General features: G+C 41.3%; 1 protein-coding gene across 7 annotated transcripts in view; it reads right to left on the bottom strand.

Annotated features, from left to right (window-relative positions):
* Positions 1-5,881: 5,881 nt before the first annotated feature.
* The window catches only part of tfec (transcription factor EC), a 42,137-nt gene continuing 24,219 nt past the window's right edge, over positions 5,882-23,799 (bottom strand). Inside the window, exons 1-8 of one of the 7 annotated variants that reach the window (XM_019274430.2) lie at positions 18,226-18,426; positions 13,715-13,969; positions 12,852-12,953; positions 10,693-10,813; positions 9,602-9,658; positions 9,393-9,468; positions 8,309-8,456; positions 5,882-7,106 (exon numbers count right to left, since the gene is read on the bottom strand). In XM_019274430.2, the coding sequence (XP_019129975.2) occupies positions 6,615-7,106; positions 8,309-8,456; positions 9,393-9,468; positions 9,602-9,658; positions 10,693-10,813; positions 12,852-12,953; positions 13,715-13,969; positions 18,226-18,282 (1,308 nt within the window). In that variant the 5' untranslated portion in view covers positions 18,283-18,426 and the 3' untranslated portion in view covers positions 5,882-6,614. Of the gene's footprint in view, positions 7,107-8,308; positions 8,457-9,392; positions 9,469-9,601; positions 9,659-10,692; positions 10,814-12,851; positions 12,954-13,714; positions 13,970-14,577; positions 16,957-18,225; positions 18,427-23,799 lie in introns of those variants that run through there. The other 6 variants (XM_019274429.2, XM_010747314.3, XM_027272079.1 and 3 more) reach the window with 6 other exon arrangements.

Here is a 23,799-nt window from a genome sequence, read left to right as displayed (position 1 = left end):
TGTCACCATACCGGGTGCCACGTGTATTAGATCTAATCCATTAGCCTGATCCTGCTTTACATACACTGCTTTAAGTACATGTTGGTGAAATATCTTCCCAGTAAATCTGCCGTTCTGGCTGAAATAATGATTTTGTTATAAGTTAAGCTGATTTGCCTAAGCTACCGAGTAATTAACTGAACTTAATCATTTCATTTCAATTCATTTCCATTACCTGAATTATTTTTGCCAGTCTCTTCTATCTTCTGTAATGTCTGTGTCTGCTTTAAGCTCACCGTTGTCTGGTAGTGAAAGAGAGGCACATGTGAACTCTGTTACAATACTGACCTCTAGTGTCAGTTTGGCCCGGTTCTGGCTGCTGTGTGAGTTTTAAATGTGACATTTTAGCAGGCTCATTGGTAGTCCTATCTAAGGTAATGAATCCGCTTTGGACAAACTGCCTGGTTTGAAGCTTTAGCCTCCAAACGCCTGGAGCAGGGATTGCCCAGGATAGGGCAGAGGTAGATTAGGAGTCAGTGTAATGAGAGGCAAAGCATCTCTTTAGCTCACCCTTTGTCTTTGCCTCCATCCACCAAGCCTTGGAGGAGAGGGAGAAAGATACTTCTCTGGCCAGTGGCAGCCACACACAGACATTGGTTTTATTTTTCATCATCCTGCTCTTCTCTCCTCCCTTGCCGGCTTCCTCTTCTTTTCCTATCGGACCCTGTATTTTCCTCAGCCGTGGATGCTGACACTTGCTCATGCCAAAGCGGCCACACGTCCTCGGCGAGGGATTGTCAGATCTTCTAGAATATGGAAAAACACAGACGCTTGCCAGCCTCACTGGTGTGCAGCACACGGGTAATAGGCATAATAGGGTCAGGCCTGCATTTAATAAACAATTACCCATCTATAATAGATGAGTCCGGCTCCTAAGGCCCAGCGCCTGGTCTGGGTCGAGAGAGGGAACAGGAGGGAGAGAATAAGAGAGGGAGAACGGAAAGATGAATGAATAATGCAGACAAGATGCCCATCAGAGTGCCCAAACGCAGGGGCCCACCCAGCGCCAATTATCTTCCCCTGCTAATGATGTTCATGTTGATGCTCTCCCCCAACACCCTCCTTACCCCATCATCCCACCACCCTGCACCCCCATGCCTGAATCTGACATTTACCCAGCTGCCCTTGCATTTCACCAATGCTCCCTAACTCGCAAATACAGACGACTGAGGAGTCATCTTGTATTTTATTTTATTTTATTTTATTTTGGCGGGGGGGGGAGGCAGCAGAAGGTTTTTCCGGTGGCAGGATGGCGGGGGGCACAGTGGCCATCGCTTTGCTTTTGAATTACAAATCAATCAGGGACCTCTCTCTCTCCAGCAGCTTCCATTCAGTCCAAGGTCACCCAGATTACACAAGGTTAAAGTGTGTGTTCGAGTGTGTGTGCATGCAAAAGAGACCTGGGGTGGAGGTGAGGGAGGGGGGGTGGGCGGCGGGACTGTCGCTAGTTGGATTAGCATACAACTCTTACAGAGCGAGGGAATTAAAGGCAGCACAGAGGTACGATGGCCAAGCAAAATGGTCCCCCGCTCTCTGCTTTATTTGAATAGGCAGCCTAAGATACGTGAAAACAGAAAGCCAGCGAGGAGAACCTCTTTGGCCCTCCGGATCAGAGGGGGAGGACCTGTGGTTCTCTGGCAGACTGCTAGTTAAGTAGATAGGCCCTCAGTAGACTGCTTCAGTATGGGCTCTGGGAAAAACACACAGCCATTTTGGCTCCCTCAGGGCCCAAGTCTCTGGTAATAATGGGATCAGAGCCATGACCCTCCCAGGACACCGTACCACTATAGGATATTCTATTAGTTTCCTCTGCGGTGAAAAGAAGTCTGTGCTCAGCTACTTTTCTCACTCCGAATCACATTTGTTTTACTTTTATGTATCTTTAACAGTGACTAATCAAATTATTTAAAGTTTCCAGGAAGAGACTTCATTAACAATTGAACAGAGTGCAGTGCTCCTTATGACTATTGTAAAACCTTCTAGTATATAAAGCTGTGTGTTGTGGATATCTTCTAATCATATCTAATGTACTTTATGCATGCACAGATATTGTAAGCTATTAACATATGCACAAAAAAAAAGCGAGCCCCATAATTGTTCCTTTTTACCATTTAATCCCGGCACTGGAAGATACAGCAGAGATCACATTAACATTTACATTTCTGAATCCCCCACCTCCTTGATACAGCTCCAGCTTTCAGCCCCAGCATCTCATCTGCCTTTACATAATATCAGGCTGTATTAATGCTACATATGGAGCTCCACTGTCTGGTGCTGTGCAGATTTACATTTTCCTAATGATGTGCTTTCATTTTTCCTCCGCTATCCCCCCTGTCCTTCCCTTCACCTCCAACCCACAGCCCACGGTGATTTAAAACACATACAACTGTACTGCCGTTTTACTGCAGAATAACACAAAGCACGGGTTGAGACACCTTTGGTCGCCCCGGCCCCATCTGTTGCACATCTGGAAGTAGTGCGCCGCACCAATAATTGGAAGTCAATTTGTTTGAAGTTATGTATTTGGCATCTGGCTCGATTCATAAAAACTCTGGAAATCGCATTAATTTTATAGCATCTCGAGAAGGCCCAGCCCTTTTTTTTTTTTTTTTCATCTCTCTTGTGTTCCATCGTTAATGCACGTGGGGGCCTTTCTAGTCTAGTGACGTGGGAGTTTGTCGAGCACTGGTCAGGGTGTGGTCCTTAATAAAAGCAGCATGGTGGCTAATGCCCTAAAGAATCATGGGATAAATCACTGCAGTGCACTGGAGAGACAATATTGATTGCTTGAGTTCCTAATCATTAAATGTAATGCTCGAATTTTGGGCTAAGTTGTATAATTTCACCTTTAACTTTGACCTTAACCTCAGATCATTTCTTATTTTTCCTGAAGGGAAAAACTCATCCAGGGCCTAGTTTGCCACATTTCCAGCAGACGGGCTGACTGATTGAGAAGCAGCATGGTATTGTTTGTCACACGGCTCTGAGTCATGGCTGAAAATAGATATGACACTTGATGTTTGGTGCCTCACTGCCGGCTGTCATATTGTTATTCCCACTCAAATTTCACCTAATTTGTGCACAAGTCTTGTCACAGTCCAGATCCTGATGAGGGCTTTTAGGTGGTTATTTTTTTCCCCTTAGCTTCCTCGTATGTGTGGCAACGAGGTGCAATGAGATACACACCTGTGCGTGCGCGTGCAAGCGTGTGTGTAGTATGCATATCTGTGAGTGTGTATGTGTGTGTGTGTTTGTGCTTGCGTGTGCACATTTGTGTTTGTGCACACAAGCACATTTGATTAGGCTTGTTTGTGAGCGAGAGTGTGTGCGGCCCTGCGCACGTGTGTGTGTGTGTGTGTGTGTGAGTGTGTGTGTGTGTTTGCCATGCTCCAAAGTGAGTCACCTCAGCGGGAGGTGATTAAGAGTTGCCAATGGCAGGCTCGACAGGTGAGTGCATTGTAGCACGCTGGCAGCTGTGGCATCTGCACAGGTGACAGCTTCTCCTGCTCAGTGGTGGTGTCAGTGTTGGTGGGTGGCAGGAGGTCTGACAACGTTGTTTTGGTGACAGAACGACTCCGCTGTGAGGTTCACGACATCACTTGCCTTCTTTAGATTTGTCAGTTTATACTGGGAAGTATAGGTAGTACCATGGACTTAAGCATATACTGCCAAGGCACTATTCCATATGTGAAAGTAGTGTTTACCAACTATGGTAAAACACTAAAATGAATTTTACTTTATTGGGTTTTTAAAATAATCCACCACAAATGTGCTCTGTTGTGCCACACTCCTGCCTTGGGTTTCTTTTTCATTAACACACTGCACAGTGTGATGACAAAACGCAGCCCATTGCTGCCACCTGCTGTCAGAAATATGGCACAGCAGCAGCCCCTTTTATCCTGGAAGTGAGGTAATTCTTTGAGGGACGACCATTTCGCTGTGCAGGCAGTAGTAACACACACACACACAAAAAAGGAACGGAAAAATAATTTTACAAGGTGTACAGTTTTTGGCAGATATTGTAACAAGCTAGAAACCAATCTGCTTCTCATGAAGGAGATTAGGTAAAGAGCGGAGGAAGTGAGGCAGAGATGGGAAGGTTTCTGGGATTACAAACTTTTCTCAGATTAGTTTTACATGCTCAAATTTATGTTCCCCTCTTAACATACGCAGCTAATGTCTCTAACATGACAGCGTTATCGAAGCCTGTGCCGTTTCCTCAGTCCACCGTAGACATTTTCACATCAGTTCCTGTGAGTTTCCAAACCGTGGCTTGATGAACTGTGAGATTCCAAATAAAAAGTCGCTTGTACTGATGTCACCGTTGCCTCATCCGACCACATTTCCTTTTGAAGCCTGCGCATAACTGGCCTTGAACTTTGTCCATGATAGCCTTTGATATGGAGAGAAATGAATGAATTTAGGAAGTTTAATCTGACTTTCTTTTTTCGGGTAGAGTGCTTTGTCTCTCGGGGTAGCCTTAAGACTGTTATGTGAATATGTAAAGGTGTTATTTTTTCTTTTCTTGTATTCTGTCAATACTTCCATTAAGGTAAAGGATGTTAATTTGTATTATTCTCCCTCTGATTTTGACTTTCATCAATTCCTGTGCTGTACTAATTAGATTTGTGTATTTTCTTCCCAAGTTTGCTAAGACGAGAAAAGAGGAAAAATCATTGAATATCAAAATAAAAAGTCTTTTGAAATTACAGTCATGCTGGCTTTTTCTTAGATACTCTTCATGTTTTTTTAGCATAGTGAAAATCTATATTTACCTTCCATAACTGCTTTGGCCAATTACTCTCAAACATAACTCACCACTTTGTAGTTAGAGTGACTCCATAATGATTGATTGGTTCAGTCTTGTTTGCGGCTAAAGAGAAGATGCAAGCGAGGAAGGTTTCGATTTCATTACAGAGAAACACACACTAATAACACTCTAAAACATTAATTCAGGGAGGCTTTGATGAGAAATCCATTTGGGAAGTGTATTGGCGTGGCGTTTTTTTTTTTTTAGACTGGTCTGTTTGCTGTATTATTAATGCATGACCTCAAGATTAAAAAGACTACATGTACACGATTACACAAAACAGTAAGTTTTTTTAGATAATGAGCTCAAAGTTGCTCATCACTGTCACAAACAAACTTTCCTCAGCAAACTTTATCAATGACACAAACAGTGTGATCATTCCCACAGTATGAATGCTGCATCGCGTCATCCTGCTTACCTCAAAGGAAACTTAGTGAACAGCTCTCATAGCAACTCTTTATCCCTCGCCATTATTCATCCTCAAGGGCTCATCAGCTCACAGTAGGCTCATCAGAATTATTACTCCTCCTCTACTTGTCTTTATTATCCAATTCCCCTCCTCTCTCCTCTTTTTCTGCCACTCATTGCCAATCAGCCACCTTGTAAGCCGGCCCTTCACCTTCCACTATGAAACTTTTCAGGCTTCGTTCACTCTTTTAACCCCCGTGGTCAAACAGCAATTTTTACACTTCGTTTACCTCTGGACACACTCTACCCATCACGCCCCTGATGTGTGAGCTTCTTATATAGTTACCAATAGGACAGGGCTATGAGTGAGAGCTTGGATGTGCGATACTGCTGATTTGTACTTAAGCATAAAATCATTAAAAGTCAAATTTCTATCACGTTTCTGTAGCTTTTGGGAATAAAGCTGTAGTTGAAGTTCATTTTTCGCATTGTTTTAATGTGCATGAATGCAGAGCTGAGTAAATGTCTTCTGTGAGATGACAACAAGAAGCCAAAATCAGTTATATCAAAAAAGGGGTTTATTATATTTTTCCCACCCCTACTAAGAATAAAAAAGGTAACATGTTAGATAATAATATATATCTTTTATATGAATACATGGATTAAAACATATATAAATATACAAACACTTCTTTAACAAAAACACATAAAAGACAGACAAGACCAAAGACATGTTAGGCATTGCGGTGAGTACATCAGTTACATGTTTAAGACAAAACTGGGAGTTTGAATAAGGCACACGATACAATCATAATGCTGACTGCAACTATTAAAAATCCTTTTGTGAAGCAGTAGTTTTTTTCATTTAAAAAAAAAAAAGGTTTTCAGTGATTATTTTGCATATGTTACAGTGTGTAGCTACCACAGTGTTTACCAAAAAAACAGTAGACAGTTATTTACATTTTGTACTTGAAGGCTGATAAATGTCTCCCTTTTTTCTTGTGAGTCTGTTTCTGCTCTGTCCGGGAGGCAGAGAAACACATCGATTGTCTATAGTACATTTAAAAAGAGCAGGTGGAGGAGCACGAGGTCCATGAGCTGTTCCTGATCCCGCTGAGCTTTGGAGAATGCAACAAGAACAAGAACTACAATTTATATACAGTTATATACAGGCACTTTTAGGGGCAGTGTCAGGTGTGTTAGCTGTCATTCACTTACAACCCTGTGAGTGGTCATTGTTGTATGCCCAGAGCCATTCAGTCAGTCATTTAAAGGCTCTCTTTATGCCCTTTATCAAATGGGGGTGACAACCGTGTTGTCATGAGGATATAAGAGTGTGTATCTGGAGAGGGCACCCTTATAGGTCATCACCAGAGCTGAAGCTGCTTCTGCGGCTGCTGTCCTTGGATGCGGCTCCGGGCGAGGTTGCCGAGAGAAGCGGGTCGGCGCCAAAGGGCGAGAGCGGGTCATCCATCAGGATCTCGTCCAGCCGATGCTCCTCCTTGAGCGTGGCGCTGAAGAAGTCTGTGAAGTGGGACAGCGGGTCGGAGAACGTGGTGCAGCCGTCGGCGCCGGGGATGTGATCCTGCGGGCCGCTAGCAGCGGGGATGGATGGCACGCCAGCCACCACTATCCTCTGGAGGTAGTCGCTGTTGGCGTCCTCCTGATAGAGGGGTGGCTGCTGGGGTTGCTGGGTCTGAGGAGATGACTGCTGCTGCTGCTGCTGCTGCTGCTGCTGTTGTTGTTGCTGCTGTTGTTGTTGTTTGAGGAGATGGGAGGATAGTTCAACTGTCCCCAAAGCTGTAGCCATGTTTGGGAGGCCATGTGCTCGTGCCTGGATCTCAAGCTCCTGGAAAACGAAAGAAAATTTGAGTTTAATATCTATTTCTAAAATGTCGAAAATAAATTACCTCCACACCCATTTGACGTAAGTCTAGATAAGACCTGAATAAATACAGAAAAGCGTGTGAATGCTGTGAAAAGTAATTCCCTCAAACATAAGCAGACCTGCAATGACAACATAATGTGGAGTACCACAGGGACAATCACCACATCTCCTACACATTCTGAGGTCAGGTTAGAGTGAGCCACACCGGGGAGGTATTTAGCTCAGCCGCCCCATGTGTGAAGGCTCAGTCCTCGCTGTGGAAGCCCAGGGTTCGAATCTGACCTTTGGCTCTTTCCCGCATGTCATTACCCATCTCTCTCCCTGCATTTCCTATCACTCTTCAGCTGTCTCTATCAAAATTAAGTTTGAAAAGGCCAAATAAAAAATCGTTTAAAAAAAAGTGAGCCACACTTTCGCAGTTTGGGTGTTAACACACACTCCTCTCCCACACAGATAATCAGTACTTGGTTAAGTGTTCTTTCCGTTAGTGGCGGTCAGTGATTCCTGGATAGTTTTGTCATCTTTTAAAAAGTTTGTGTTATTCCCATCATTGGAGTTAAGTCAGATAAACCACAAGTGAGTGTGTGTGTTTGTGTGTATAAAAGTATGCAGGTGTGCATGCATGTTTCATTAGATAATGTTAATCATCTATTTCTGACCTACTTGTTTCCCACTGAAAGAACTTGGCTCATTGTCTGCATTCATCAGATAATGAGATGAGCTCATCAGAGGTGGAGGGTGGCAGGGGTGGGGTTAGTTTTGATTTTCAGGTCGTAAAGCTTTGGAGCAGAGGTGTGAAGTACTGAATGATTGAGTCAGGTGGGGCTGATCTTTGACATAATGAAACTGGCTTCTTGGAAGCCTGAAGGTGGTTGTTTTAAATAAACCAATAATGTGAAAATGAGAGCTTATTTAGAGTCTGCACTGGGACTAAGTTCAAAGACATTAGTGGGAGATTAGTGAGATGATTAGCCAACCAACCCTCTGTGTTAAGGAGTAAACTAAAATGTATGCGGAGTAACATTGGGTTTGTGTTAGAAGAACATGAGAAGACTCACATTTATGAGTTGCTTTTGACCCTTTTGGTCACATTATCGTCTATTTTATCCCTGTGTATATTACAAAAACAGACCCGGCACATTTAGTCTGTCACATTTTATTACCTGGATCCTCAGCATCAGTCTCCTGTTCGCTTGCTCCAGCTTCTTCTGACGGCTTTCCAGCTCTCGTGCGTGCTGCTGCTCCTTCTGCAGCCACCTTATGTACTCCACCGAGGCCTTCAGGATAGTGCCTTTGTTCCAGCGCATGTCACTGCAGAAGGAAGAAATGTTAAAGATAACCTTTTACACAGAACTCCCTGATGTCTGCAGAATATCCTTCGCAATAAAAAAGAAAACGGGGGGGAAAAGTTTTAACACAGAGGTTTTTTTTCCCCCTTTTATGATATGAATAAGAAATGGAGATTTACATGGGGCAATTATTCATCCTTGGACATAACATGGGGATACTGAATGGGAATTTTAATAGAATAGTTAAGTAGCTATGTGGAAAGTCCATTCTCGTACCTCCTTGTTCGGTAAAATTAATCCTCGAGTAAAAATAGGTGAGGGAAAATGAGCTAAGTAGGAGGACAGGGGGGAAAATGGAGCTCTGGACACAAGGTGCTAGAGTGCAAGTCATTCTTTTGCAGATATTATTGCTTTTTTAAAAGGGAAAGGAGAGCTAAAGTAAAATTGTCCTTTTCCATACGAGTGAGACGTTGGTCCAATCAGCGCTAATAATCTCTTTTATCCTGTGTTAATGGCACGACGACTGCGCTAACCTTCCATTTAAATTCGAAGCAAAGTTCAATTGCGAAAGATGGCCGGTGGATTTCAATTCAGCACCATGCTCCATCTCTATGTTCCAATTGTGCTTCAAACTTTGATTCAAATGGTGTGGCCCGCTTCTTTGCATTTGACCCTTTCCTCATCATTCATGCTTTGAGTTGAACTGCTGGGACCCAGCGAGAGGATGTACAGCTCTTGGAGCGTAGACAACAATGGAGGTTCAAGTGCACCCTTGAAATATGACTGAAATGTGCTCGAGTACTCATTTGAATTCAATGAACAACGTTTAGAGTGCCTTTGTGCTTGGAATTTAATATGCTTTCTGAGCCAGACAAGGTCTTGGAGTTGTTTCAGTGACATAAAGTGAAGTGAAGCAGGAGCATTGTTTCAATAAATACATTTAGATTTTGCAACTTACGGGTCATTCGACTTTGGTATGAGTGTCCCCAGCTCTTTAATCCTGTAGTTGATGTTATATCTTCTTCTTCTTTCAACTAAGCAAGAACAAAAAAAAAAAAAGAGCAGAAGATGATTAGGGCATGGTCAGCAGCTGTGCTAAAGGCTAGCAATAACTCATTTACAGATGATAAATCGTGAGGGAGTTGAAAAGCAATGTGAGACACTTACTCAAATTATGGTTGTCTTTTTTCTGCCTCTCTTTGGCCATCACTCTCGTGTCGTGTTCTGTCAAAAAAAATTAATCACAGAGGGGAACGGATTGATTAGCAACGCGCACTATATTTGGGGAGTGAAAGACAACGGACACAAAACGCCACAAAAGGTCCAGTGAGGACACACAATAAGTTATTTTGAGGGAGTTCAGTGTCGGGGTCAGTCTGAATGTGGTGTTTCTATGCATCACCCCACAGCACAGACACAAGTCTGACCTCTTAACACACACACACATGCACACAAACAAGAGCCCAATTTATCCCCCTCTAGCTTGTCTGAACCTCATTGTGGAGAAAACACTTTTAAACTACTTACTCCCTAATTAAGACAGTTTGGCAAATTCACTAATCTGTCCGGGAGAGGGACAAAAATGCCAGTGCATCCATATTTGTACTCACATTCTTCCAAATTACATAATTGGGGACCTGAGATTGGATTTCCCAATTTGTCTCTGTTGATTCAATCAAGACAATTTAAACTCTGTGTAACAGCCCATTGTCCTCTCCACCCACACTCAAATGAAACAGATGGCAATTTACTTATTTGCCCGTTGAGAGTGAAGGGTTCTTCAGGCATACTTTCTATTTCCTAAATCAATTAGGCTTCTTTGCTTGATGCATGACATTAATAAGAAATGTCTTAAAGGGCCCTTTGTTTGTTTTTTTGTTTTTTTTGTGTTTTTTTTTTTTTTGCACTGTGACAAAAAGTCTACACGTTTCTACGGACTATTAACGGAACAGATGACAAGCAGGACAGTGTTTGTCAAACACTGCGCACAAATCAGCTTACGCGTAATTGGACTCAATTTTAGCAGGAGCAGACACACACAACGCATTGCCTTTTTTTAGCTAATACAGGTACTCTGTGTTCTCTTTGGCACCCACCCAGAGAAATTAGAAGGAATTGTTGAGGAGAAATGTGACTTCTGTTTTTGTTTCAGTTCCCTAAAATGCCTTTTGCTAACAACCAGTATGTGATTTTTTTTTTTACTTTACTTTTACAGCAACGGTTAGTTGTTTGATCAATGCTATGGTATGAGTGCATACCTGTGTATTCCCTTTTTACAGTGAGCTTTGTGGGGTTAGATGTGGGACTCATTCCACCATTAGGGGCGTTCATACCTTGTTCACCCCCATAGATGTCCAGCATGCTGCCACTGAGGGACACCTAGGAGGAGATAGAGAAGGGGGAAGAGAAAGAAAGAGAAAGGGTCAGTCAAAGGGGAAGCACATTAGCATTTCACACGCATATGAACACATGTACCTTTCACACTTTAACAAAAACTGCAACACAAATAGTTGTTTTTAGCTGCTGTGTGGCTTTGTTTAGCATTGTCAAAAATGACAAAAGGCGAGTGAAGTGATCAGAGCCTTGCAGAGAAACTTGTCAGCCCCGAGGACTCCTGGCTTTAGACTTCTCAGCAGGGAGCTGTAGTATCTACAAGTCTCCCCCAGCAGGGCAGGGCAAACACAGTGCTGTGGTCATGAATTTCTGCCATGTTAAGATTGCCTTCTCATCTTGTATCACAAAGAGTAAAAACAACTGACCGAGAGCTCATCATTTCTAAAACCAGGTCAATAAAGGGTTGCCTAGCCTTATTCCATCTAACCCTGACCTCCACCCCAGGCTTGCAGCCCTCTGAGGTTTGGTTTGGTCTAGACACAGTGCCTTGATCTGCTAATGCCACCCTTTTCAAAACCCCTCCACTTGAAAGTGCCCCTAACACAGAGATGTGCTCTGTGTTGGAAATAGCATCCCATTAGATGAAAAGGCTAGCTAGGTCAACTGCTTGAACAGAGGCAAAACTGTTTTCCTATGGGTCTCTTCTTGTCTGGGAAAGCATGCATCAGTTCTGCGATAAGACGTCTTTTCACGGACTGCGGAGATGTCAAGATATGGCGTGCTGACACACATGTGTGTCTAATTCGCATTTGTGCATTTATGGGAAAATGCTACAGAAGCCACCATGCATTCCAAGATGCGCACAGCCAATTTTGCCCACGACAAGTGTGTCAAATCTAACTACGAGACTGGTGAATGTGATAAGGCTGCATGTCAAGTCGGGAGATGGGGTGGGGGGGTGGAAAGCAAGAGAGAAGAAACAAAACAGAGGAAACTGCAGACATTTCAGATATCTACAGCCGGTTTGGTTTGCATGTGCATTTTTTTCTCATTATCTCAACAAGATGGGAGAAGAGGAGGAGGAGGAGGTGGAGGAGGGGACAAAAGTGCTTATCAAAATGAAAGATTGCAACAATTCCCCTACTACTCCTATTGTAATCACTTCAATCCCTCTCCCGTCTGTGTTCCTGGATGTGTTGACATGGCGAAACGGCGTGATGCATCGTACTGTATGACTAATTAGGATGAATTGATCCATTTAAGCATGGTATCATTTCTGAACAAGCCCATGGGGAGTGTATGCATTAGCCCAATCCAATGGCTCAGTAACTCTCTCCAACAAAATCTCTAACTCCTCGCTCCTCTGTCGCGCTTCGGTCCTCATTTAAAACCTACTGGTTCTCCCACGCCCCCCCTCACGCCTTATCTTTTCCTACGCCCCCTTCCCTCTCATTCCTTCTCTGTCACAGTATCTGTAGTGTTTTGCTTCATTATCTGTGTCTATGATTCTTTGTCTGCCAATCTGACTCTCTCTGTATTTAAGGAGTTAGGCCAGATTCCCAGTGCTCCCATCCCACAAATTCTCTCTGTCTTTGGTTCAGGTGTCGCTGTGTTCTCCAGCCAAATGGACCTCTTGTCCCAGATTTTTGCTCAGAGTTTTTGAATTCCTTCTTGTCTACCAATGTCTGTGTATATACCTCTGTCCAAAGACGTTCTTTCTTTTTTTAAACTTAATCTGCATTGTTGGTCTTCTTGAGTAATGTGAGAAATTTTGCTAAGCCCTGATGAACTTTGACTCATCTCTGGACTTAAGCTGACCTCAAACTAAGGCAGGTCCCCTGTTTCCCAAGCAAATCAAGCCTGTGCCTAAATGTTTGAGTGGAGGGACCCCACTTTAGAGTCCCCATTAAACTTTAAAAGAAAGAAGTGATTAGTTGAGGAACTTAACTTGACATGAACCTAAGTACAATCATTTGAGCAGGTTAACAAACAAAGAAAATGTTGCAGAAATCAAACTGTTGATAATCCGTCACATTTGAAACAGTGTTAGTATATAGCTGTAGTTAATGTGATTTATACTTACATTGTTTTGCATTATGATGTTAGGTTCCATGCAATCCAAGCCTCCATCATTGAAACCGGATTCAAGACTAATTAGGTCATCAATAACTTCATCCATTGGAAACTAAAAGAAAACAGTAATTTCAGTGTACTTATGGACAGACTGATGATGTTTGTACCAGGGGTTCAATGCTGTCCAAGTCTGATCTTTTGAAATCTCAACATTCAAACCAAAATAGACATGAAAAAGGGGAGGGACTGTCCGGAGACTAATCCAATAACAGACAAGTTCTCCACTGCCATGGCATTCGTAAGTTGGTTAGCGGCGTTGGCAGGAGAAACATGATTTTGTTATCAAACTAGTTTCCTACTTTGAAAGGGTTCTCTCATCAGAGACTGTATGTCTGAAGTTATTGATGAGCACATCAGAGAGAGAGGGAGATCAATAATGGCATCACTTTGTTTAGATGATTAGTTGGAGCTACTCTCTGAGATTCAAACCCAATCTAGATAGAAATTTCAAATTCTACGAAATGTTGATTGTTTATCCAAATAAAGTGTCAGCCATGATTTATCTCCTTCTGACAGAATTTAGAGTGACTAAGACAAAACATTTACAAATGGATTAAGGAGGCACAGAACAAATCATTTCACAGAAGAGTGTGAAGTGTTGACAGGAAGACGCCTCAAGAATGTTGCGAAATCTACAAAAATTACAGCACACAGTTCATTCATATGTAACCGGTTCTGTGGTTTAAATGGCTGGTTGCAATTTCACTCTTTTCCAGTCATCACTAGTCATTGAGTTCCCTCAATTTCAGTTCCATATATTAACAATATTATAATTTACATTCAGGCGTTTTCTTTTTCCTAAAGTCCACTCACCTCACTGTCGTGATTGGCCATACTGAGAAGGGTAACAGGGCTGTTGGGGTTGCTGCTGTCACTGACAGAGGCCATGTGTCCATTCCTCATGACCGGCATGGTGGCCAGCGGCTGGCCAGGGGTGTGTGGATGCTGAACGGCGTGGCCTTGGCTGGCCGAAGAGCCCAGCTTGGAGCCCAGCGTTAGGTACTGCTTGACCTGCTGGTTCTGGGTCTGGTGGAGGTGGAACTTGGAGTTCTCCAGGTGGCTGTGTACCTGAAGCAAAAACAATTCATGCACAAGTTCAGTTAGTTCACTGAGTAGAAAATCTGCTAGTGAGGTTGGCCATTGTTTCTCACACCACTGAAACATCACTGACTAACAACATTTGAACAAGAAGTGTCCACAGCAGCTGTCATCTTTACGAAAAGATGTTCTGATTCAACACACAGAAATAGTTGCGAGTCAGAATTTCCCCATTATTAGTCACAGAGCAAACATGCAGACTTACAGCAGTACTGTATTTTGTAGAACACTTTTTGTAACCCTCGCATTCAAGTGAGTCATGTCATGTGAAGGACAAACTCCTAAGGCCTTTCCTCTAATAAAGAAATGTCATTTTGTGTAAATTTAGTACCGGTTTCCAGAAAATGCGTCAATAGCAAGAGCTTTTTCCAAGAACTGAACTGAAGTTGACAAACAAAATGCTGGATTTTTGGTTATGTTCATGTTCTATTCATCTGCAATTGTACATACAGACAGTCAAAATAACTAAACTAGTAATAAAACCTTTACAAATATGTTACTTTAAAAACACTATGAAACTGTTCAACAAAACATTGTCCCAAGAAATTCAGAATTTGTCTACATTTCGATATCCTTACATTTGAAGCTCTGGTTGCGTCCCGCATCGTGTAGTAACTGCAGTCAGTTAAGTGTGGCATTCTCAGAAAAGCAGAAAATCTTGGTTTGTTTAGCAGCAGGTCAACTTTAGGGATCCAGGTCTGCTGCTGTTATCCTTCCTGTTGATCTGCTGACGTCTGAGTGAGTGTCTGTATTTTCCAGTCCCCTACCAATGTCTTATATAGGGCCCTAAGTGAGCTAATTAGGCGCAAAGCTGGGTGTAAGCCTTTATGTTGCGTAGCATGATAATCACTTCAAACACTGGACTGTCAGATCACCCAGGGTTTGATCACTGCAGGATATCTGCTTTTAGCGTCTATCACTAATTCATTCGGACCGCCCTTTTCTGTCTGACTGACCAATCAGTGGTCAGCTCCCAAAGTCCTCTGCTGCCTGCTCCAGGGGTTTTAGCAGCACAATTGACCCTTGTTCCCCAATGGGGGTTTTAAATAACTCCTTTAATGCCATTTTTAACCAAGACTTTTCATTCATTCACTGATTTCAATGTAGGCTGTTTTATGTTATCAGATTTTCACACAATAACGGCAATAAAGCTATTTATTACTGTAGTTTGAGAGCTATTTTTAGAGGGAACATCTCTTATGATCTCTCATCGTCCAGTTTACTTATTGGTCTAGAGCTTATAAAGAAGCTCACTGTTGTAATTTTATGGGTTCATGGCCTGTAGAGAATCTCTGGGAGCACTTAATAATAATACATGTATTGTTAGTACCAGTATTATAATATTAGTCTTGTCATTTGTCAATTGTCATCTTGTCTCTGTCTTTTACCCAGACCTTTTTTGTACTTCCTCATAATAGTATTCCATTCACTGGTCAGAGTAGCGTGCTGTATGGACTTCTTTTTATGACCACATTAATACTTTTTCCATGAGCTCAGCTAATCAACAATACCAGTGCAAAATACATCAACAACAATACCAGTGTAGTACTTTAGTAGATTCAGTAAACTATTCAGTGTGGCTGAACTTTATGTCTCTAACTGATTGGTAAAACCTAATGTTATACTAAAAAAAAGATCTAAACAAAAGTATTATATATTAATAATGTTATTACCATATCCTCAGAAACAAGTGTCATTCATCAAGTAAAATTATAGTTAAAGCGAGACTATGTAACATTTGCAAAGGACAATCATGGAATAATACTAAACACTAGCACTGGCTAAGATGCCCATGTCTTTTATACAGCTATATTTACCTTAGGTAGCTGAAATGAGCTCACATTAGTCACCAATAGCTACTGGCCATACCAGACCACATAAGCAACTAGCAGCAAAACCCTTGAATGAATCAGTTGAGCAGCATTTGCTTTTAGAGGTTTTATTGCTTGTGATTTTGAACTTTTAGTTTTTAGAAGGAATAATTTGTCTATGTGTCTTTTCTCTTCTCCAAAGTGTCTCCCAGAAAAAAATGAGCTAGAAGTCATTAAATGGGTAAATCGCCAGTAAGTAGCATATTTTAGCGAAAAGGGAAGGTTTTTCTGGGTTAAAAGTCAACTAGCTCGACACTGTTAAACCATGGGGACTTTTAGCTATAGCTATGGTAATAGTGGGGAAGAACTTTATCCTAAAACTCAGCAATAAATTCTCTTCGTCAGCTAGACTAGCTGTCCTTATTCACCCAACCAAGAACAGGCTCATCACAATACTCAACTTGTCAGTAGTGACTGAGAGCTCTTATCTGACTTCTGCAGACCAAACAAGATGCCAGTTGTTAGCTAATCAACATTTTTTTCCACTACGGATAGCAGGAGGGATGCCAGGACTGTTACACAGCACAGCTGCTTTGTGTGACAACAGTTTGTCCCGGTTTCACTTCAGCTTTCTCACTACTGTAAATGCCGGAGACACGCTTGTTATCCACTTAAGGGAATCTGATTAGATTTTAGAGGTAATGGTGCTTCAGTCACCAAGGCCAACCTTAACAATTGCAGGCCTGTGCATGTGTGAAGGGGACATGCTGAAAATTATCAATGCCCGCCATACACATGGATCAGGAATGAGATAAGAATCTTATCAATCAAGGCTCAACTTTGGGATTGTGGTGACTATTCTGATGTTTGAGACATTTTTTCTCAATGCGGCTGCTAGCACTTGCTACAATTGAGGCAGTGTTTGTGGTTACTGGTAGGGAAGGGGTCACAGGTTCACTTTCCATTCACGCACATTTGCACAGTTATTCCTGACATGCAAACCTGCAGCAGGTTATGTACGGCTAAAATTCCCAATTTACTGACATCAAAGCAATGATATCAATCAACGCATTAGAGTTTTGCCTTTCCAGACAGAAAACATAGTTTTGCAAAAATGTGACTATATCCCTTCAATTTATTTCAGCACAGTTTGCACGATAATGTTTCATAACGTTTGAATATTAAGAAATAATATTCATCCGGTTTGCATTTGTGCTTCCTGCATCCAGTTGAAAGGATATTAGGAGATCAGCTGCATCTCCCTAACTTCATTATGTTCATTATAGTTATTCAAACGACTAAAATAAAGACTTCAGAACCAGACAACGCTTTCGTTCCACACACATGGCCTATTTCTCCTTTTTTCTTCTCTCTCAATCAAACGTCTCCTAAACTCTTTCACTAACATAATTTGAGTACTTACGGTGATGATAACTACACATGAATGCAGCAAATCTAACAAAAGCTCTTCTGTCCTCTCCTGTGAAGTCACATCACACGTTTTTCCAGCAGTTATATAGAATATTTATCTGATTTACTCAAGCAAGTGCACAGTACAGCTACTATAAAGCATGTCACAGCAAGACTCCATACATCCAAATCCTTCATTACATTTCCCCCCCAATTATTTTTATAATTAAAAACACAAATCCTCCACAAACACAACTTTTAAAGCCACTAATTCTAAATGTTCAGTGTCCAGTTTAAGATATTCTTTCAAATCACGATTTCTTTCTACATTTAATAGTGGTGTGATTTACCTCTGAGTTAAACGGTGTATTTCTTAAGTCCCACTGAAATGCTGCACTTGTAATACCATTGTAACAGACAAACTCACAGGTGTTTCATCTAAATGAAAAGCTCTTGCCTAACTCAGTTTCAGTCTTGCCCAAGTTCTCCTTTCACTTCAGAAAAATCCAACAACTTATGAAACACTGGGTGATGGTGACATTAACTTAGCTGTACAAATTATGGACAAAACCCAGTTGGAGGTTTGGATTCATTTCTCCAAAATCCTCTATTTTTACAACTTGTTGACACAGTTAGGAACTGGAGAATGGCAAATATCTTTTTTTTCCCATCTTGACTTTAAAGAGATAAAAGGAAAGTGGAACAAAACATCTTCTCAGACATGCTTACTGTATTTTTTGCTGAGCCTGCGAACCAGTAAATAGCTGTAACCACACACCCTGGATTGTGAAATGTGAGGGAAGATAAGCGTAGGATAGCAAGCTGATCACAGAGTTTGCATTCCACAGTGGTTATGCAGTTGTTCTGGCTGTAGGTGCATGCCTTTCATAAAACACAGACAATTTATCTTGCATGCAAACACAAACAAATTAACACTTTTCACTTTTCTACTTCTGATTTCGTCCCGATTCCCCTGGCCTGTAGTTGAATCCCCCCGCCCCCTACCTGTAGAAGCTGGATCTCTGTCAAGGTGATCACTTTGACCACACAACAACGACTCATGGCTCCCAGAGTGGCAGCGTCTCCCGCCACAGGAGCTGCAGATTTTTATCGAAGAACAAGAGCTGTCACGGCTACAGCTGTGTCTCACCGAGACAGGAGAGAAGAAGAGGAAGAAGAAGAGAGGTGCTGCAGCCTCCTTCCTGAGCTTTTGCAGAAATATCGGAAAGGAAGGCATGACACATCAGCTTATTTGGGAGCCGCACGGGCCGTTTCCTGTGCGTGTGTGTGTGTGTTAGTACATGTGTGTGTGTGTTTTTGGTCAGGCAAAGGCCTGACAGAGGCAGAAATACAGATGGCAGTTAGCAGGGTTTGAGTGTGTGTGGAAGGGGGGGGTAATAAGTTGACAGAGTGTGAGTTCCTGCTTGTGGATCACCACACTTTCCTTCCTGCAGAACATCCAGCCCAGCTCAGCACATTCCCCCAGGTTATCTTCACGACACCCCACTTCCCTCGCAAGGCTCTTTAACCATCAAGCTGCAGTCACGGATTCAACTGGGGAAACACACACAAGTGTAAACTGTCTATGTGTGCAAATGTACTAAAAACACACAAATGTGCACTCACACAAAGTTGTTATCATGTCCCAGTCACTGTCAGGCCACAACAAAAGCCAACACAGGCCTTCCCAGAATTCCTTGACACAGCAAAACTGAACGAGGTCATTGCAAATCCTCCCTGTAGCCCCAACTTTTAGATAACAAAAAAATCTGCTTAATCTGAAGCCAAGAACGTATTAAACACAGGAGAGTCCAAACTTTAAAACCCTTTCCAGCATTAGCAAAACAAATCACTGCTGTTCTGACCTTCTCTTCATTTTGTTTTACTTGCATCACATTAACCTGCAAAACTATTAGCATCACAGCGAAAATGCAACAAGAATACTGCTGGTTTTATGTAAAGTAGTCCCCGATCGTAAGCCTAGACTGAAATTCAGGGTCATCCTGTGTCCTGAAAAGTTCAGTAATTATTGCAACCAGTAACTGAGGGTTTTGTATATTTTGATACACTTAATAATGAACACCACAGAAGTTTGAATGTAATAAGGCAAATCAAATCACAATGATTCAGTTAAATCAAGCCGGTCCAGATTATGTTTTTAAAGAATAATTTTAACACTGTAATGCACAACAAGCTAATGTCTCCTCTCAGCTGTTAAATTGCAATTTGTCCCACACGTGTCCATGGTGGATGATTTCATTAAGCCAGAGAATGCCAGACGTGATACTATCGGTACAAAAAGAAGTTCTCATTATAGCAGATTAATAGCCTCTACAGTCTCAGTCAGCTGGACGAGTGAGCATTATTTATGCTGCTGTGTCTAAATCATTTTGCTGCTATTTGAAGTGCAACAAGACACATACTCTTCATGTCTGCGGTGTTTTCGTGAGAGTGCCCGTGTCCGTGTGTCTGTTGCACATCACTGTATTCCATATTCTTACAACTTCAACCATTACCCATGTGTATATTTGTCTGTTTCTTGTTTATTTGATGTCCGCTCTTTGTGTATGTGTGTGCACTCTATAAGATCTAGCCAAATTCCTGGCTGGCCATTTTTGGCTCATCTTGGGGTAGGCCACAAGTGCTCACCTTTGTTAGTCCCCCTGCATGGCATGTTTAAAACATCAGGGACTTCCTGTAAGAGTTGGCCTGCTTCTGAGACAACACTTCAAAGTGCAGCTCCCACATCTGAGGACTGTTTTATCCTGCTAGAAAAGGAATGCATAATGGACACGGCACCACTACACTTTTAATGATTCTCATATGAATTAAATATTACAGCCATTTTAACTGGATTACACGTGAAACTATGTGTGCGTGTGTGCTTGTTACCTTGATGAAATATTGAATTTATGAAAATGGTCTGCCTCAACATGGGTGCAAAAATAATTAAAAGTCATACTTTAAGTAAAGATGGAAAATGTAGGACCCAGTGGAGTTTTGACTGTAAACAAACATGATTTCATTGATTTATGTTTAACTTTTGACACCAAAACACATTTGGTATATTCTTAAGGCCTACCAGACTGTATGAGAGCGTATTTCCTACATCAGAATGAAAATGTAGCTATTTACCTAGTGGTGTTTTGCATTACTATTCTCAAGCATCCAAGCTGTGATTGTGGTAATTAATAGATTTTTAAAATAAACAGACTCTAAGTTCATCAACAGTTTAATAAACTAGCAAGCAAACAGTTGTTTCTGTCATATTTTATTTAATTTCTTGGCTACAGATTTGATGTTGACAAAGGGTAAAACTCAGATTGGTGTGTTATTAATTAGAAAACAAGCTGTTTGTGTAGTCTGAGTGATTGTATCAGTGCTTTATTTAAAAAAATGTTGCGATGGAAAGGTTTTTAAAAAGATAGATAGGTGATGTACATGAGTACACATCCCTTACATAACACAAAGTACACTAATAAAGTACTCTTTGTTACTGACTCAATTACTTCCACTTTTACAAACATTTCATTGCATTACAAACACTGAGCAAAGACTGAAAGACTGCATGAAGCTGAGTGAGAGAGAAGGAGGAGGAGACGGATGAAGAGGTGCAGCTTGTCCTCGCCGTCTGTGCAAAGGAGATGTAATTAGTCAAAATGGAATAATACAATTTTTGTTCCTAAGTCAGTTAGAGCACATTATTCTCTGTGAGCAGTCAAAAGGAGCTTGTTCACAGGAACACCTGAGAGATTGTAGACCCTCTACACACACAGTCCTTTCAGAGATACATAACACAAAAGGTTCGCTTCTGTTGTCAGATCAGCTCATGGAACTGTACGTACAGTGTGCCTCGTAAACTAGTGAGTGTGTTTACGTGCAGTCAGTATTTGGCCTACTCTGACCTCTCTCATCCACTTGCATGTAGTCGTGTAACAGTGGTAAAGGCTCCCACAGCCAAAAAAGGTTCCAAATTGAAAGAGAGGTCATAGTTGATTACTTTTTATGTAGCTAACCATCATTTATGACCAAGCTTTTATAGTTTTCATCACCATGAAGGCATAAAGGTGCATGTAGTTTTTACAGCTGCAATGAAATCACTTAATATGGATGCTCAGTGATCAAAAGACACAAGTAAACAAACAAAAGAAAAGGCCACCAAGACAAAGCTGCTCAGCACTACAGAATAGAGCATTGTGGGTAAACTGCTGTGTAGTGGTTGTGGTCCTGAAAGGGGCACCTCATCCTTGACCCTCACTGTCCAGTGAGCTAGAACAGGATAGACCGGTTGTTAGTGTTGCCTCTCTGAATGATGTCAGAAAGCTGTACTGTAGACAACTTTAATCTCTCACTTTGGCAGACAGTGAAAAGAAGCCCCCGGTGGGCTCCAGCTATAACTATGAAGATGAAGTCTTATTAAAATTATGCACATGATTGATTGCGAGACAGTCCCAGCTCACCAAAGTAAAGGCCTTTCAAGCCTGGGCAACAGCCTAAAGACAAAATGCTCAGGACACAGAGAAAGAAATCCATGCTATACCCTCAAAAGAAGCTTATGAGTCAATGTACCTTGACAATTTCATCCTTTCACAACAAAGCTCCCTTAAAAAGAAATTCAATTAACTTGATCCAATCCTCTTCATTTGCAGCTAACCTCAGTGATGGGACAATGAAATAGTTTAAAGAACAGAGCGCAAGTTAATTTGCTTTTAATGTTTCCTTGAATTTTCACAATAGTGAAGACAATAGTGAATCTATCACAGTAAACACAGTAACAGTAAATAACATAATAATAATAATATATAATAATATGATATGCTAGAATAATGCAATGAAATGCTACTACACTGGAATGATTTTGAAATACAAAATACAAAATAAATAAGAAAAAGGCCAAACCCTAATTTTGTTAGTAATCATCAAACTTTACAAAAAAAACAAAACAAAAAAAAAATTACGAGAAAGCATGACAGAAAATGAGTGGTGATGGCAGAGTTATTATTATTAATATTTCTCTCATTATTCTTTAATAACGTCAGACACGAGATTTTAGTCAAAGGAATGGTAAAGGGTGCTTGTTCTTGACATAATGTGCTTTGACAAACTTACTCAGTTACTTACATACTCAGTCCGATTATTTATTCGTAAATAAACAAGTGCAAAGTCATTTTGATCATTATAATCAAGGCAATTATTTCTAGTAGTACTTTTATAGTATGAAATTGTCTCACGGCAATTTCTGGAAGAAGTTTGCCCGTAGATGCATATGTCAGAAGAAACCGTCAGTCCAGACTCAAGCAGATAACACGGCAGGAGTTATTGATCAAGACTCAATAAAAGAGATGAATTGCAGATATATTGATTACCCCTCCCCCCCCATACCTTAACTTGGATGGGAAATGAAATAATGCTAGAGCTGTTTAATGAGAACTTTAATTAAATCAACTTTGACCTTACCAGATCCCATAATATATGGTTTGTGCCGCGGACAAAGAGCTGTGTGTTTGCTCCGTTTGGCTAGAGGCTGGAGGTTTCAAGCTTCCATGTCACACTTGCTTTGCTTTCAAACTAGTTTTGATGTCACAAAATCGTCTTGCATGCACATGTTGAACTGAGTGTTGAGGTGAGCTCCAGATAGACTTGTCTCCTTGAGCAGACACATATGATCTGAAGGCATTGTCCAAACTGAAGTAGACAAGAATTAATCATCAACACATGCTCAGTAAAAGAGATGAAAGTGGCCAGAAATGTTCGGTAATGTAATTGTGCATGAGAGATACTCACACAAAACCAGGAAATACAAAAAACAGTTGGAGGTTGGAGGAAGTTGTTCCAAGCTAATACCTATTAGAGACTGATAACGTTAGGCTGTAGTAATCTAACTCAATAGAAGACAACATTATGTAACAAACAAGCAGAATATTAGAAATGCATTGTAGCTGATATAACTCGTGTTTAGAATTACAAAAGCGAATAATTGACTATTTCACTGTTCCCTTCGCGATATCCAGGAGCTTCTCTGAATGGTACCACACTGGATGACGGTGCATCAGATGGCGATTTCAGACACTGCGGTCATTGCTTTCATCTGTGAAGTTCTTCTTTTTAGAGTAATGCATGGAAGGACTTAACATTTAGCAATTGTTACAGTTGCTACAATGCATTATGGGTAATGTGTAAATAAAATGATTTGGATTGATTAATTCATCTCTGGCAATTGAATACAGTGGAGATCAAAATCTGAAATGTTTCAGCACAGCCCCTTCTGACCTTTGAAGCTTAACATGGCATCAAAAAAAAGGGGATGCTACTCCCAACAAAAAGTCCGTTTGTGGGCTAAATTTGTAAGCCACTGTTCAAAAAGCTTTTGGTGGGGACATATATTGATCCCCCTCCCACCCCCTTAACTTGATTGTGGGAAATTAAATAATGCAATAGCTGTTTAATGAGAACTAAGCAGAAAATTAAATCAAGTCTGACCTTGCCAGAAATAATAATGTATGGTTTGTGCTTGCGGACAAAGAGCTGTTTGTTTGCTCTGTCGGGCTATCTTGTGGCCCTGCCGTTTGAACGGGTGAG

Source organism: Larimichthys crocea, chromosome XX (assembly GCF_000972845.2).
Source record: "Larimichthys crocea isolate SSNF chromosome XX, L_crocea_2.0, whole genome shotgun sequence".
Taxonomy (NCBI): domain Eukaryota; kingdom Metazoa; phylum Chordata; class Actinopteri; family Sciaenidae; genus Larimichthys; species Larimichthys crocea.
Note: the sequence above shows the minus strand (reverse complement) of the source record. Positions and strands in the feature narration are given on the sequence as shown.